The sequence below is a fragment of the Strix uralensis genome, chromosome 4, assembly GCF_047716275.1.
Source record: "Strix uralensis isolate ZFMK-TIS-50842 chromosome 4, bStrUra1, whole genome shotgun sequence".
NCBI classification, from domain to species: domain Eukaryota; kingdom Metazoa; phylum Chordata; class Aves; order Strigiformes; family Strigidae; genus Strix; species Strix uralensis.
In genome coordinates this window covers 108,441,058-108,455,013 of record NC_133975.1, presented here as the reverse complement: position 1 = coordinate 108,455,013, position 13,956 = coordinate 108,441,058, and the positions used below count along the sequence as shown (strand labels likewise).

At 41.7% G+C, this 13,956-nt stretch overlaps 1 protein-coding gene across 9 annotated transcripts in view; it reads left to right on the top strand.

Annotated features, from left to right (window-relative positions):
- POMT2 (protein O-mannosyltransferase 2) overlaps positions 1-11,265 on the top strand; it is a 29,324-nt gene extending 18,059 nt beyond the window's left edge. For 2 of the 9 annotated variants that reach the window (XM_074868487.1, XM_074868491.1), the window contains 7 exons: positions 986-1,062; positions 2,240-2,311; positions 2,525-2,584; positions 2,795-2,900; positions 4,694-4,834; positions 5,481-5,595; positions 6,182-11,265. In XM_074868487.1, coding sequence (XP_074724588.1) covers positions 986-1,062; positions 2,240-2,311; positions 2,525-2,584; positions 2,795-2,900; positions 4,694-4,834; positions 5,481-5,595; positions 6,182-6,287 — 677 coding nt within the window. In that variant the 3' untranslated portion in view covers positions 6,288-11,265. The remainder of the gene's footprint in view (positions 1-985; positions 1,063-2,239; positions 2,312-2,524; positions 2,585-2,794; positions 2,901-4,693; positions 4,835-5,480; positions 5,596-6,181) is intronic. The other 7 variants (XR_012628931.1, XR_012628929.1, XR_012628930.1 and 4 more) reach the window with 7 other exon arrangements.
- The last annotated feature ends 2,691 nt before the right edge of the window (positions 11,266-13,956 follow it).

The following is a 13,956-nucleotide window of genomic DNA, read 5'->3' as shown; positions in this document are numbered from 1 at the left end:
CTGTGTGTTCTTTCCCAACTCAAGTGCAGACTTGCTGAACTTGGGCCAATTGTTCAGAGATGCATAGCCTTTTTCTGCTTCACTGTTTGTACTGTAAGATGATGATAATACTTCAAGTTAGTGGAAGTACAAAGACTTTTTTAAGGATTTTGAGATCTTCATGAGTAATAAAAGTGAAGTTTTATAGGCACTGCAGTACAGGCTGTTATTTGTAACATCACTGGTTTAATTGGGAATTATTGTCATCAATATGAGTATGTCATATATACTTTAATGATTCTTTTTAAAAAGCTAGGATCCACCCTGTTCTAGTGTATTTTTTCCCTTCTCTTACTGGGGGCATGCTAAAAAATGACTTTGCAGTACCATCAAGAAATGAATAGAAGTGTGACAGAGAACGAAGTTTGCCAATAATGACAGATGGGCCTTGCAGCCTCATCCAGGAGTTAGATATGTGTCACAGCCTCATTTGGCCTGAATTATTTGGTACAATTTTCATCCCATGAATTGCAGATGACTTGGGCTGAGTTCTGAGTTAATAAAAAACATAGTTCTTTATCCTTTCAGAGTGACTGTATGCAAACCAAAGGAGAGAAATCCTGGTCTGTTGACTTTCCTCTTCTGTTGTAATGCATTTTACATTTCCACACTCATGGCTTATTTATGGATAAACAGCAGCCTATGAACAATATGTGTCCTAATTTTAGCTAGAAATACAGATCTGTTTATTTCATGGACTTTTATTTATTTCTCTTGCTCCTGGAAGTAAAGGAGAAAATCTAGGAGTACATCAGTTGTGAAATTCACTGGGGGATGCTTTTGACTGCAAGCCTCTGTGTTTAGAATATGAATTAATTGAGTACAGAATTAAAAGACGTGCTAGAAGCAGATTTGTCACAGGAGGAGAGAGTTTAGTTTGTTCTGAAAGAGGCAAATAAAATAAACCATTCAGACTTCTAATCTATTTTTCTCTCTTTTTCTGAAGTGCCCAATATCAGCCTGGATGTTTTGAAGCCCTCTTTTGCAGAAATTCTGCTAGAATCCCACATGGTTATGATCCGGGTAGGATATCATTAATTCTGGATTATAATTTTCTTCCTCCTTTCTCTTGTATCAAAAAAAAAATATAGCATTTTCTGAGCTATCTGGGTGATGGCTGCAAGTTAGGGCAGAATTTACATGCCCCAGCAACCTACTTGAATTTATACTTAGAAAAAGGGGTGGTCTTGCAGCTAAATCTTCCAGAAGTTTGGAAGCCTTGGGTTTGATGGCTGGGTCTGTTGTTGGTGTGATCTAGCTACAGCCTGGTTACATAATTCCTCCACTGCTGAAATTTGGTTCTGTAAAGGAGAGTTGGAAATTTTCCCTACCCTGCTGGAAGGTTTTGAAGTTAAAATAATATATGTGAGGCAGGAGGATGTTACTGTGGTCAGTCAGGAAAATTAGCTAAAGAGACACTTAGGAGAATAATACATGTTTGGATTGAAAATGGAAAACTTCTAATTTTTTGAAGTTCATCAAGGTGCTGTGTTTCCTCCTTTCTTCTTCCCTATTTATCCCTAAGTATAAAACTAGAGCTGGATTTAATATTTTCAAGGTGGACTGCTCTTGTGGTCCTTCCCCATGATTGTTCTTTGTGCTCTTGGTGACAGCCCTTCTGCTTGCAGCTCCTCAATCCTTCTTCTGAAGAGTGAGAAGTTACTGTTTTGAGAAAGGAGTCTTAAGGTTTTATTTGCTACTGTTTGTAAAGCTTTTCTCAGATTCTTAAGAGAAAGAAGGTAGTCAAGCAAATTATTATTATTAATGCTAAGCATTTCCATGGCAACCAGTGATAATGCTATCTCAGGTAAGGAAGCACCTGCCTGAGTTTCCATGGAAATAATCTTTCTGAGGCTTTTTTATTTTCCTCAGAGTGGAGGGAAACCCGTCAAAGTAGTCTCTTAATGAACAAAGGTCTTGCTTATGCAACATACGTCCTCAGTGACTGAAAAGCTGGAGAAGAAAAGTGAGAGAATATAGCCTCTAATGGTACCCAAAGAACATTTTCACTTGCACAGTAATACTAAAATGTTCATTGTCCTCATTGTGGCCATCTCCAGAAGATGATGTGTTTATGTAGTCAGAAAACAGCCTTTACTCAGAAAAAGTAGTCATGTATGTTTGTGTACCCAAACATTTCTGGGCAGGCTTTGCAGCATAACTGCCTGCTCATTTAAATTTTACCTTGACTTATCTGTAGGGAAACAGCGGCCTCAAACCGAAGGACAATGAAGTTACATCCAAACCTTGGCACTGGCCCATCAACTACCAGGTATATTGATCAATACACCGTTCTTTCTGTTTTCAAGTGCTTTTGCTGCACTTCTTGAAGTATAGCACCTTTTAATTGCATTGAAGGTGTTGTCAGCTTTATTTTGTAGCACCTGAGCTGCAAGGATGGAAGTTTCTCACCTTGAGACACTGTACAAAATACAAACTGGACTGGTGGAAACCCATTTTACTCCCTTCTGGTCTGTTTCCACAGGGCCTGCGTTTTTCTGGTGTCAATGAGACCGATTATCGGGTTTATTTGCTGGGAAACCCGGTAAGTTGGAGTGGGAGGTTCCAAGCCAATGTCTTTAGCAATTTTTAGCTTAGTCTTGATTCTGCCAGTGACAATGATTCTCTTCCTCCTCCTCCTCCTTTTGGACTGTCTCTCTCATTGTACTCTCATGCTTGCATGTAGCTTTTCATTTTCTCTCACATGTGCATGTTCAGCCCAAAGTCCTAAACCTTTCTTTTGTTTCCTATGTAGGTGATTTGGTGGCTAAACCTGGTCACTATTGGGTTGTATCTTCTGATAACAGTTTCTACTGCAGTGGCCCTGAAGAGAGGTGTCCAACTGACATCTGAACTCAAAGGTGAGGTCAGTCTTCCTATCCTGCCTGCACTATAGAATCCCTGTTATAACATCCTGGTTTCCTGATACAGGAAAGCTCATCTTGGGACTCCTGTATTAAAAAAAAAAATCTTTGTTCATATTGTATTAAAACCCTGGGAGTTGAACAAAATACACTCAAGGCAGCTGTATGTACAAAACACTAAGCTTTTAGTGCTTTGGAAGTGTAGCACCAAACAATGTGACTGTTAACAAAGGGTTTCATACTAAAAATAATCACTCTGATGAACAAATCTTGCTTTTTGCATGGCAGACCGTCCCTGATGAGTTGTCAAATTTCCTAAGCCTGTAAGACTTGATCAGAAATCCTCAAGTCAGCACAGGCCCTGAGACACCTACTTAGCCAAAGAGAAGAGCTCTGGAAGTGACTCATAGGCAGGAGATGTGATCAGTGGCTCTTCAAAAGTCTTACCACTACTTTGTTGGAGATTTCAGACCTGGTCTGGGTATAAGCTGGCATCTTAAGGTGTTCCAAAGATATGAGTCTCAATAGGTTTTTGTTACCTTGTTTTCTTGCAGGAGGCAAGGGCTTGGATTAGTCAGTAGCTCACATGCCAGCTCTGCTTTGCGGGTGATCACTCAGACTAGCACAGGAGTTACTTATGAACTGTTCAAGAGCCAAGGTGTTGGCCACAATTGCTCTCACTTACATTGATTACTGCAGCTCAGAAATGGCCAGATGCAGAGATCTTCTGGTCCTGTGGTTTTCAGATTGTTCTGCTTTGCAGGCTTCCAAGGTATTTTTTTCTAGTAGAAATACTTACCCCTCATATGTTACTGATAATAGGCTTCCTTTTCATAGATGCTTTTTGCAGGCACCTTAAAAGTGTGTGGATGGCAGGCCTTTGTGTGCCAGGGGTGGGAAAGCCTTGGGTTACCAAGCAGTGTCCACAAGGAAGAGTGGGACCTTCGTATCTCAAATAGTTGATAATAGCAAACAGGACAGATCTTCAAGAGAAACACTGCAAGGAGCTACTTGTATTGGCTGTGAGGGAGACAGACCAGTTGGATCAATGCCCTGCTCTCAAGCTCTGCATCTACTACTGTAGTATGCATGGTGTTTTAAAATGAGAAATGTTTCCTGATATTTATGCAAAGCAAAAGACAAATGCAAGAGGCACGATGATCCTTTATTATGTCCAATGCCAAGGTTATAGAGCTTTTCACAAACCCTAATAAATCATACTTTGACCATTCCTGTTTACATCAGTGGTTGCTTCATTTCGTAGATCTCTTTGTGGGAAACAAATTCTAAAATGTGATGTGAAACTATTCAGTTACACAATAAGTTATTGACTAAGCTGCATGCAGACACCAGAGCTCTCAGTCCCTTCCCCAGGCTCTGAAAACCAGGCAACTTTTCTTTCCAGGAAAGGCTGGCAAGGTGATCATCTGGATGGTTTGTAGTCTCATTGGAGAGAGAATAAAAAACCATCAGAAACTGAAATGACCTAGTTAGTCTGATGTACGTCCTGAGAAACTGCAAGTTTGGCCTTAACATAGAGCATGGTCAGCCTCCTGCCAGTCCCTTGAGACTTATGCCTTTGTGTATCTTTTTTGATAACTGTTCTCCTGAAAAGTGTATGCTTATAAAGAATGCAGCTAGGATGTTGCAGAGGCTTAGAGCAATTTCAGACCAGTACGTGACTTCCTTCAAAGATCATTCTGTTGAGCTTAGTTGATGTGTGATAAAGCTTGCAAATAGGAACTGTAGTTGAGTTTTTCTCTGCTGAAATGTGTTTATTTGTGTTCCAGAACTGTCCAGAGTCGTGCTACATGGTGGAGGGCAGATCATGCTGGGCTGGCTCCTTCATTACCTCCCTTTTTTTATGATGGGACGAGTTCTTTACTTTCACCACTACTTTCCTGCCATGCTTTTTTCCAGCATGTTGACAGGTAAATACTAGAGTCTGGGAGAAGACAAGGCAGGGAAACAGGTAAAATTCTGTTAAATGGAACGTTTTCAGACTAAACAGTTGTGGGGTTTTTTAATAGGTTTTTTGCTTGCTTGTGCAAAGTGCTTGAAAATATTGACTAATTCAAAATGTTTCTCACAAAGCAAGTTGCTGTGCCAAATTCTCTTTTTTTGTTACCGCCCTGAAGAGGCAGTCATGTCTAGGGCTTAGGACATTTAAATTTAATTAAATTCCTATTATTAAATTAAATTTCTATTCTCTGTTGTTTCACTGTTCTTATATATGCTTTTATACAAGTTACTTCCCTTTGTTTTCTGCCCCCACTTTTCTGTCATGTCTGTTTATAATTCAGTCTTGGTAGTTTTTCTTGTGATTTTGTACCAAGTTAGTTAGCATCTGGGGCCCAGATCTCTTCTGCATTTATTCAAATGAAAGGTAGGAAAAAAGAACCTTCTGCTGATACAAAACAATCCCTGTAGTTCTGAAGGTTACCAAGGCAAATTAATTTAAAAATTGACAAAGTCTTCTAGTGTTAACAGAGCTTTGTCAGCCCAGTCTATGATTGACTGTAGCAGCTCTGTTCTTTGGCCTCTGCGTTGCTCCTGTCTTCTACCTCTTCCTTCTAGGAATCACCTGGGACACACTGCTGAAGTTCTGTGCTGGGTTCTTGTCACCCAGCACTACAGCTAGAAAAGTATATGGAGGGGGGTTCCTGGTGCTGATTCTGCTCATCTTGTACAGGTGAGTGCTGAAAGCTGAACTTTTCCTGAATGTGTGACACTCACTGTCTCAATGAAAATTGTACTGCCTGTTAATTATCCTTAGCCTTTCTCTCTGCCTCTCTTCTCTGCTGAACTTGTAAGACATCAAGCCCAATCCTAAACCCTCAAATTTGATTAATTTCAGCATCTGTGTCCCAGTAATGCATTATAAAATATCTTTTCATTGCAGGGAATCTTTGTTTTATCCCAGCACTCAGTGTGAACACTCTTATTCTCCTCCAAACCTGCAGTTCAGTGGTTTCTGATTCTAGATCCCATGCTAGATGATGCCAGATCCCTCAGATACAGGCAAATTCTTCATTGCTGTAGGTTTTCTCAGCTGGCTTCTCTCCAAAGCTCTTGCTTTCTAAAAGAAAATACCAGCTGTGATAAAACTGTGTACTACGTATATATTGTGCTCAGTGGACATCAGAAGTTCCCCAGTGGAGCTTAGAGCAGCCCAAAAACAAAGGTCCCATAGGACATCTGTAAGGACTGATCTGCTGCAGTGTTGCTGAGATGGAAAACTCTGTAGTCTCTGATGGGCATTTGGTTTCTTTCCACAGCTTCTACCTCTTCCACCCTCTGTCCTATGGGATGATAGGACCCATGGCCTCTGACCCTAGCAGCCCCATGGCAGGGCTCCGGTGGATGGACTCCTGGGAGTTCTAGAGCCAGCAAAGGGAGCCTGGCAACAGTGGATGAGAAGCATGAGATCTGCTGTGTGTCAGGCTGATTCTGGTGCTTTGGAGACATGTGACTGTAAAATGCCATCTCTGGAGAGCTCGGGGTATAGTAGACCTGTTGCTTTGGCATTTGTTTGCACTACCTGCATTGGAAGATGCAGAGGATGACCATGAGAAGGTACTCTTAAAAAAAGACTCATGTCCTGAATCCTTAGGTTATATTCCTGAACAACTGGCTGCTTAAATCAATTATTTTGAGCAATATATACGAGTCAAACAGCAGTGGCATTCCAGCAGTCAGATCAGTACAAGTTGGAGGCTGCGTGTAGTTACATGTTTGCGCGTGTGTGTGTGTGCGCTCGTGTCTTCCTTCTTGTAATCTAAGTGCCGTTACAGTTTGAGAGCCAGATGGTGTCTGAGACATTAGGACTTTTATCATGATTAACAACCTTTCTTATGGTGAGGTTTTTGAAAGCTTCATGTAAGTATCTGGGGACCTCCATTCTACCCTGCCCTGGCTGTCTGTGTTTTTTGTTCTCACCCTGAATTTTTTGAATTTGACTGAAAGGAGTCTGCTTGAAATCTCCTGAGCCACTGTGCCTTGCCTGTCTCCCAGGCCCTCTGCACATAGAGGAGATGGAGATTGTTTATCCCTGTATACTGCCTTGCTTTCTGGTCACCTTTGATCATTTATAACAAGTACCTAGCAGGCCTGTGCTCAGAGCCAGACTGTTCCAGCTCAGCACTTTGTAGATTCTTTGCAGTTCTGTCTGAAACTGCTAAGGAAATTACAGTGGAAATAGCAGGTGATTTATTTTCTGCCCCAGTATGCTGTGAAGACCAGCTTCTTGGGGGTGTGCTAGAGACTGAAATGATAGCTTGGAAATTTTACAGACAGCTGTCATTCGTTTTTTGATCCCAGCGCCAGTACCTGTGCTTTTAGGGGGAAGACTTCATCCTAATGAATGTGACGTCTGCAAAACTGGCTGTCAGTGTCACGGTATCTGCTCATTGCATTCCAGTATTGAGCAAGTTCCCTCTCACAGATGGCTGAACATCAAATTACTGTACTGAAGGAAATGTGAGGCCAGGCAAAAATTTTTTGGCTGTTAAGTGTCAAGAACCATTGGATGTTGAATCCACCCCTTCTAAGAAAACGGAATTCTATTTATCAGGTGCCTTTCTCCTGTGTTAGGTCTATTTTTGTAAATGTTCCTTTTATTCCAACTCCTACTCTTCACCCAATTTCAATTTCTTATCACAGTTCAAGGTTGCTACCTTGTAGCATCCAACATGAATGCCACTTAGATGCCAGCTGTGTTCCTGTCTTGAGAAGTAATATTGCAAAATTCTTTTGTGTATGTTTCAAGGAATGCAGGCCTTTCATTTCAGAGTTCTTGCTTCTGCTTCTCAGCCTTGCATCAAAATTACAGGTACAGGGAGAGCAGCAGGTGAGTGTGTCTGTCTTTAAACATGAATTGTGCATTCATTTCTTTTAGCAAACCTTGACTTCTGATGTGTTTCCTACAACACAGAGGGCTGCATTAGTGTTGTTGTTCTGTGTGGGGGACTGAGACTCCAGACAGACTTGCTTTCATTCCTCTCTAACAGAGATCCATAGCATTGTTCAGTAAGGCAGTGGCTTGCTATTGTAAGGCTCTGGCATGGTATGTCACATCTCTCTCCAGAAGTTGATTCCTATAGACACTGACTCAGATGGTAGGACCTGTGCTTTTGATTCTAAAGGTTTTGAGTTAATCACCTGCTGGTAATACATGGTGGGAAGTCATTGCACTAATTAGCTACTGGGTTTGATGATTCTTTTCCACTTGCTATTGCAGGAAGTGCTCCCACCTGCAGGAGCCAGGGGTTCACAGAGATGATATGTATGCAAGATGGATGAGGGAGAGGGCTGCAGACTTTGTCAGATCTGACAGCAGCTGTGAATTATTAACTGTTGGTGATGTGGCAGGCAAACAGTGCAGTGCTGCCTTTGTAGCAATGTGATTCAGCATCTTCTACTCTTGGTGAGATTATTATCTTCATACCTTGCTGTCCTGAATATGAGCTTTCCCCAAGGTAGTCACATTGCCATGGGGAGGATTTGCCAGAAGAGCTGATAAAAGCCATGACTTAAAGTGCAGGGTTTTTTCCAGCACATACAATTACACACTTGCCCTTGACATTAACAACAAAAAAAACCTAAGAAACTTACGAGTGTTTTGGATTGGCGGTTTCTAACGCTCTTTATTCATCAATTTAAATCTGTGGGAGAGGAAAAAATCAACTTGGTACCTTGGTTACTTCAGTTACTGCGAAGGGGTCAGCTTTGTAGGATCTGCCTGAGAAGATGAGCCAGTGTGTTCCTTGGCCAGGGTCTCTCTATCCTTTATTACTAATAATCTTTGGGGTGGGGATTTGATGGCTGAGTTTAGGGATTGACCACCTGAAGGTGGCAAATGTCATGCTCCCATCCCACCTTCCTGTGTACAAGCCCACCTTCTGTTTCAGTGCAGACAAAGGTTTATTTTCCTTTAGGACTGTCATGTCAGAAAACCTCTGAGAGCACTTGATTGGCATTGAGACTGATCTGTTTCTTAGGCCTTGTGTGCTGGTAAGGGCATGGAGGTATACAGTGAAAAAAATCTAACTGTTCCACAAGAGGGAGCAACCTCCAGCACAATCTTTTTTTTTTTTTTCTTTTTCTTTTTTAAATCGAGTTAAAAGTATTAAAAGGTCTACATTTGAAGACTAGAGGGCAGACATTTCCTCTGGACTCCCAAGGGTTGGGTTTTCAAGTAAGTGTAAATTGATGTTGCTCTGTTTTCTTTCAGGAGATTACTGAAAAATTATTTTAGTTAGAATTTGACCTTCAATACTTGCTTCTCAAAACAAAACCTGTCAGGCCATAGCTGGAACATAATAGTAACCAGTATTTAGTGAGGTCAATAAAATACAGTAATTGGGATTCCATTACTGACTCTGACTTAAAATTTGAGTGGTGCAGACATGAGGCAATGGGTGCAGGGTGCTCTTTGCTTTCTGAATGGAATTTGGGCTGCTTCAGTTTTTCTATTTGTGCTTGTGGAATGAGTTCAGATTAATTTTGAGGACTGCTTATTAGTCCTCTTCCCCAGTCACGTGGGAAATAGCTAACAGTGCTTTTTGAGGCCAGAAGATGCTGTTCTCTGGAGCAGCTGCTCTCTTTGAACTTTGCTTGCAGGGCTCCTTTTATCACTGGCAGAGGATTTCATCAAACTGTATCCATGGATTCAAATCACAAAAAGCTGCAGGCTGCTGTGTTCCCTGCTTCAAACTCTTTTTTATGTCTAAACTATTTTCACCTCTTCAGTCTTTGGAGGATAGATAGAAGGCCTCTAGGCTCATCTAGCTTCATCCTAGACAATCCATCCATCTTAAAAGGTTTCTGTTTACAGTTGCTTCAGGACACCGATGTGCACACACCTACTCCAGCAGCAGGGACTAGCCCATTTCCAGGAACTGTACTACTCATGCTATGAGACAGATGTGACTGTGAGGAGGATTTGAATGGAGATTCCTGTGCCAAGGTTGCCCTTGGTCCAGGTGGAGGACTTCGTGTCATGCTCTGCTTACCAGCATCATTCACAGCCCTGTGGCTGGGAGAGCCACCACCACTCACTCTTCTGCAGAGTGTTTTCTTTTTCCATCTTGATTGGAAGGGCTTATTGATATACCAAGGGCATTGACAGGATCTACCCTTTTATATCTCCCTCCTTCCTTTTGCTTCTTCAAGTGTGCCCAAAGTACAGGACATGTCTTTGCTTCTTCTCCAATTTTTAGGCTTTGCATCCATTTCTTATGGGTGGCTGAACAAGGGGTAGGACAGGACACCTCATAGTATCCTGAGTGGATGAATACCTGTCACATGCACTGAGAGCAAAACTAGAACCATGTTATGGAAAGGTAAACAAATGTGTTATTTGACAGTTCCCTTCTGTTCCTCCTGTTTCCCTGAGAATCATTTTCAAGGGACTTGAGAGTGAACCAGCTGTCAACATGGAAACAGGCATTTACCTGAAATTCTCCATTGCCACACTTAGTGGCTTCCCTTCCAGAGGCCGTGCCTCTGTGATTTACCCTCTGAGGTGGCACGCTGCGCACAGAGACCATTATAACACTGTTTCTTCTCTCAGGATCCTGCTGGCAATGTGAAAATCTCCTTAGCGGTGCCCTGTGCCTCCGCCAGCTGGGGAATATAGGTAAGATTTCTTTTTTCCCCCTTTATAGCAAGTAACACACATTGGCAAGTGTGTGTCATGAAAGCAAAAATGTGTGGACTGTTGGAACATCACAAGGCTCTTTCCTGCTGGGAGAGGAAGGCTGAGGATAAGAACACCACCTCCATAGCACACTTGATCTCTTCAGGGGACTGTGGGCTGCAAGCAGTCAGGACTGAAAATTGTCTCCACCTTCTTTAAAGTATTAAGACCTTGGTTGCATGGTTGGTTGTGAGTTGCTTTACTTTTTAAACTTCCTTATGCTCTTTACTTGAATGTCAAGGGCTATGATTGTCACAAATAATATCTGAGGTAGGGGACATACTAGCACAGAAACCACTCCTGTTGAATTTGTAAGTGGTCCTGAAACTTTGCTAAGTGAGTTCATTGTGTTTAACAAGAGGCGCTGTTTAGAGCCATCCTTGGAGAACTTGCCCCTGACTGAGCTAGAGTTTGGAGCAGCAGTGAGACGGGTTCTTTGTAATTCTGTCCTATATTCTGAACCTTTCTTACTAATGCTGCGTGTGTGTGTGCGTGTGCATCTCTCCATGAACTGAATGTCCTCTAACTAAGGTGTAATTCCTGCCCATACAGTGTGGATGGGAGAATGTGCCCTTGAGTTATAAATGTATTTTGTACAGGCGGTCATGGAAAAATGAGGTAGAATTTGGAATTTAATTTTGTAATAAATACTTCTTCTTTCAAGCATTGTCTTTGCGTCTAGATCTTGGGGTATGGTTTTTTTCCCCTTTCCTCTCTCCCTCACATGCACACTTGAAGTAGCAACATGAACTTTAAATGGACCTGTTGGGGAGTTTGATCTAGGATAATGGTGGTCTACATCAGCTTTTAGCACACAAATGTTGCTGGACTGCAGTTCTAAGAGGTCAGGTTTTACTGCGGTCCAAGCGATGCGCTGGTAAGCACAGCAGGAAGTGAAACTGGTACATTTGGATGAGAATAACATACTGTCTGTTGAAGCCGGTTTATTCCTTCATGTTAAGGATGTGTTAAATATGTGTAATACATCAGGTTTAATAGGTATATTCATCAAGCTTCTGGTAGGTTGTCTATGAACACTTCATTTGACAGATAAAACACTTTATTCAGGAACCCAACATTTTTCTGTGTTGTTCTTATGTTGAGTGTGTAGTATCCATAACATCAGACTGATGCACAGTTTTGTACAAATGAGGCCCTTGCTGTGAACTGAATGAGTGAGTAATAAAACTGGAATGCTGTAAATCAGAATCTGGCTCTACACCAGGCTGTGGTGACAGGGCAGCATATACTTTTGAGTACAATGTAACAAGGGGCTGCCATCCTTGGGGTGGAAGTAGATGGGGAAAAGTAAAATACAGCCACCTTATTTAGGGCTACTGACAGATGCCCAGATTGGTGCTGGAGCAGAGCCAACCAGGCTGTTCATGTCCAAGGACTGCTAAAGTAGAGCCAGGACAGCTAGAAACTGGACTGTGGCCTGCACATGGTACGTATTACCATACGATAGGCTAATGGATGGCTACTGAAAAGCCTATTGGCACCTTGTACTGCTTCAGAAAGTGCAAGATGGTCTTTGGATATTGTCTGATCGGGGCTATCGTTCCGGAAGGAAGGACTGCTGATACAGACGCTGTACTAGAGCGTAGGGAGACAACCATAAGGAAAAGGCATGGAGTATTGTTCAGAAAATGCCAGTAATAACTGAAGTAAAACTACTTCTCAATGCCCTTTATAAAGGAAGAATGGCTTCTTTCTGCAGGTAAGTGATCTCATGTGGGTGGACATTGGTGACTGATTCCATTTGCATCTGATTTGAACCTGCCAGGTTTATAGGCTTCTAAATTCCAGACATTATCCTGTTACATGTCCCTCAACAAGAATGAGGCTTTTCTATAACCTGTTTTCTTAGTACAGATTTTGTGCTTTGTCTTCAAGCTGCTGCTTCATCTTCCTGTTGCTAATGAAATAAAAACTTTCAAAGTAAGTTGCTTTCTCTGGCCCTCACTCTCCTGTGCCTATTTTCTCATTTTCTTTGGTTTACCCATGTGGTTTCCCAAACTCTACACTCTCTTCCAACATCAGTCTCCCCAGTTCATTATGCTGAAATAAATCTTCATTGCTCCTACCACTGCTTCCTGCTTTACATCCAAGGATTGCGGTTGTCATACACTTTGGAGTCATTTTTTAAAACACTATGTCTAACTGTAGCTCTGGCCCATGTGATACATGCTCTGGAAATAGCAAATCTGTGCTTTATCTGAATGGGCACAGTCTACCAAGTGTTACGATTGCTGTAAATGGCTTTGTCCATATTTGCCATTCTTGCAGTCATTGTTTTATCTCCAGATTTCATCCAAAGCTAGTCATCCTGCTGTCTTACAGCTGATAAAGGATAGTTTTCAGGCTTCATTCATCTGACCCTTTTTTTTACCATGTGTTTTAGGATGAGGCAGTTCTGAAGTACCTGGGTTTCTCCATTGACCAGAAAGGGAGTTTAGGTTACTTGCCCATATGAAGGTGTCTGTGTTGGGTCAGCTGAGTCCCACCTGGGCAGTGTGCTGATCCCCTGGAATGCTTTAGGGACAATAACTATTTGGTTACAAGGTGGAGAAAGAAACTGATAAGTGGGGAGGATTGGTTGAGATGAGAATGTGAACATGTGTAAGATGGTACATCTTTCTTTAAGGTTTATGAACTGTGTAAGAACAGCCAAATAAAGCCAGTGCAGCTAAAGAAAGTGAGTTTAAACAATTTGATCACTTCTGGGCAAAATCCCATTGGAATCAAGTCTGAGAAGCAATATTTAAATAAAGGTCAACAAGAGCACAAACACCAACTACCCCAGTGCAAAGCAAGGCCAGGGAGATCCAAAGATGAGAAGCTGAGTAACAAGTTATTAATTGACTTCAAATACAAGAGAGAAGCATCCAGAAAGTGAGAACTCAAATTACTAAGGGCTGCTATGAAAGAGTCATGCGGAGAGGGAAAGCAGGAAGGCTGCTTCACAAAATGAAGACCTAATGAGGAATATCAAAGTTAATGAAAAACTGCCAGGACATAGGTAGTAAGAGATTTGTCAAGAATTAGACCACTATTTGGCAGAGACAGAAAGGCATGAACTGATGGATCACTCTGGAAAGTTGTACACTCGCCTTCAAATGCTTTTATAATAAACTCCCTACTGGGTTTTTCATTATTCTCTCTATGCTGGTTTTTACCAGGCTAGTTAGTTTCTTCCTTACTTAATCATCCTGTTTGGTCTTTTTGAGTATTGCATTTTATACTCTCTAAGTTTGCTGAAATGTCTTTGTTTCAAGAATTATTAAAAAAAATAAAATTAACAATCAGTAGATTGGAGATGCCCTCAGGCAGCTCTTGTAGGACTCATGGGTG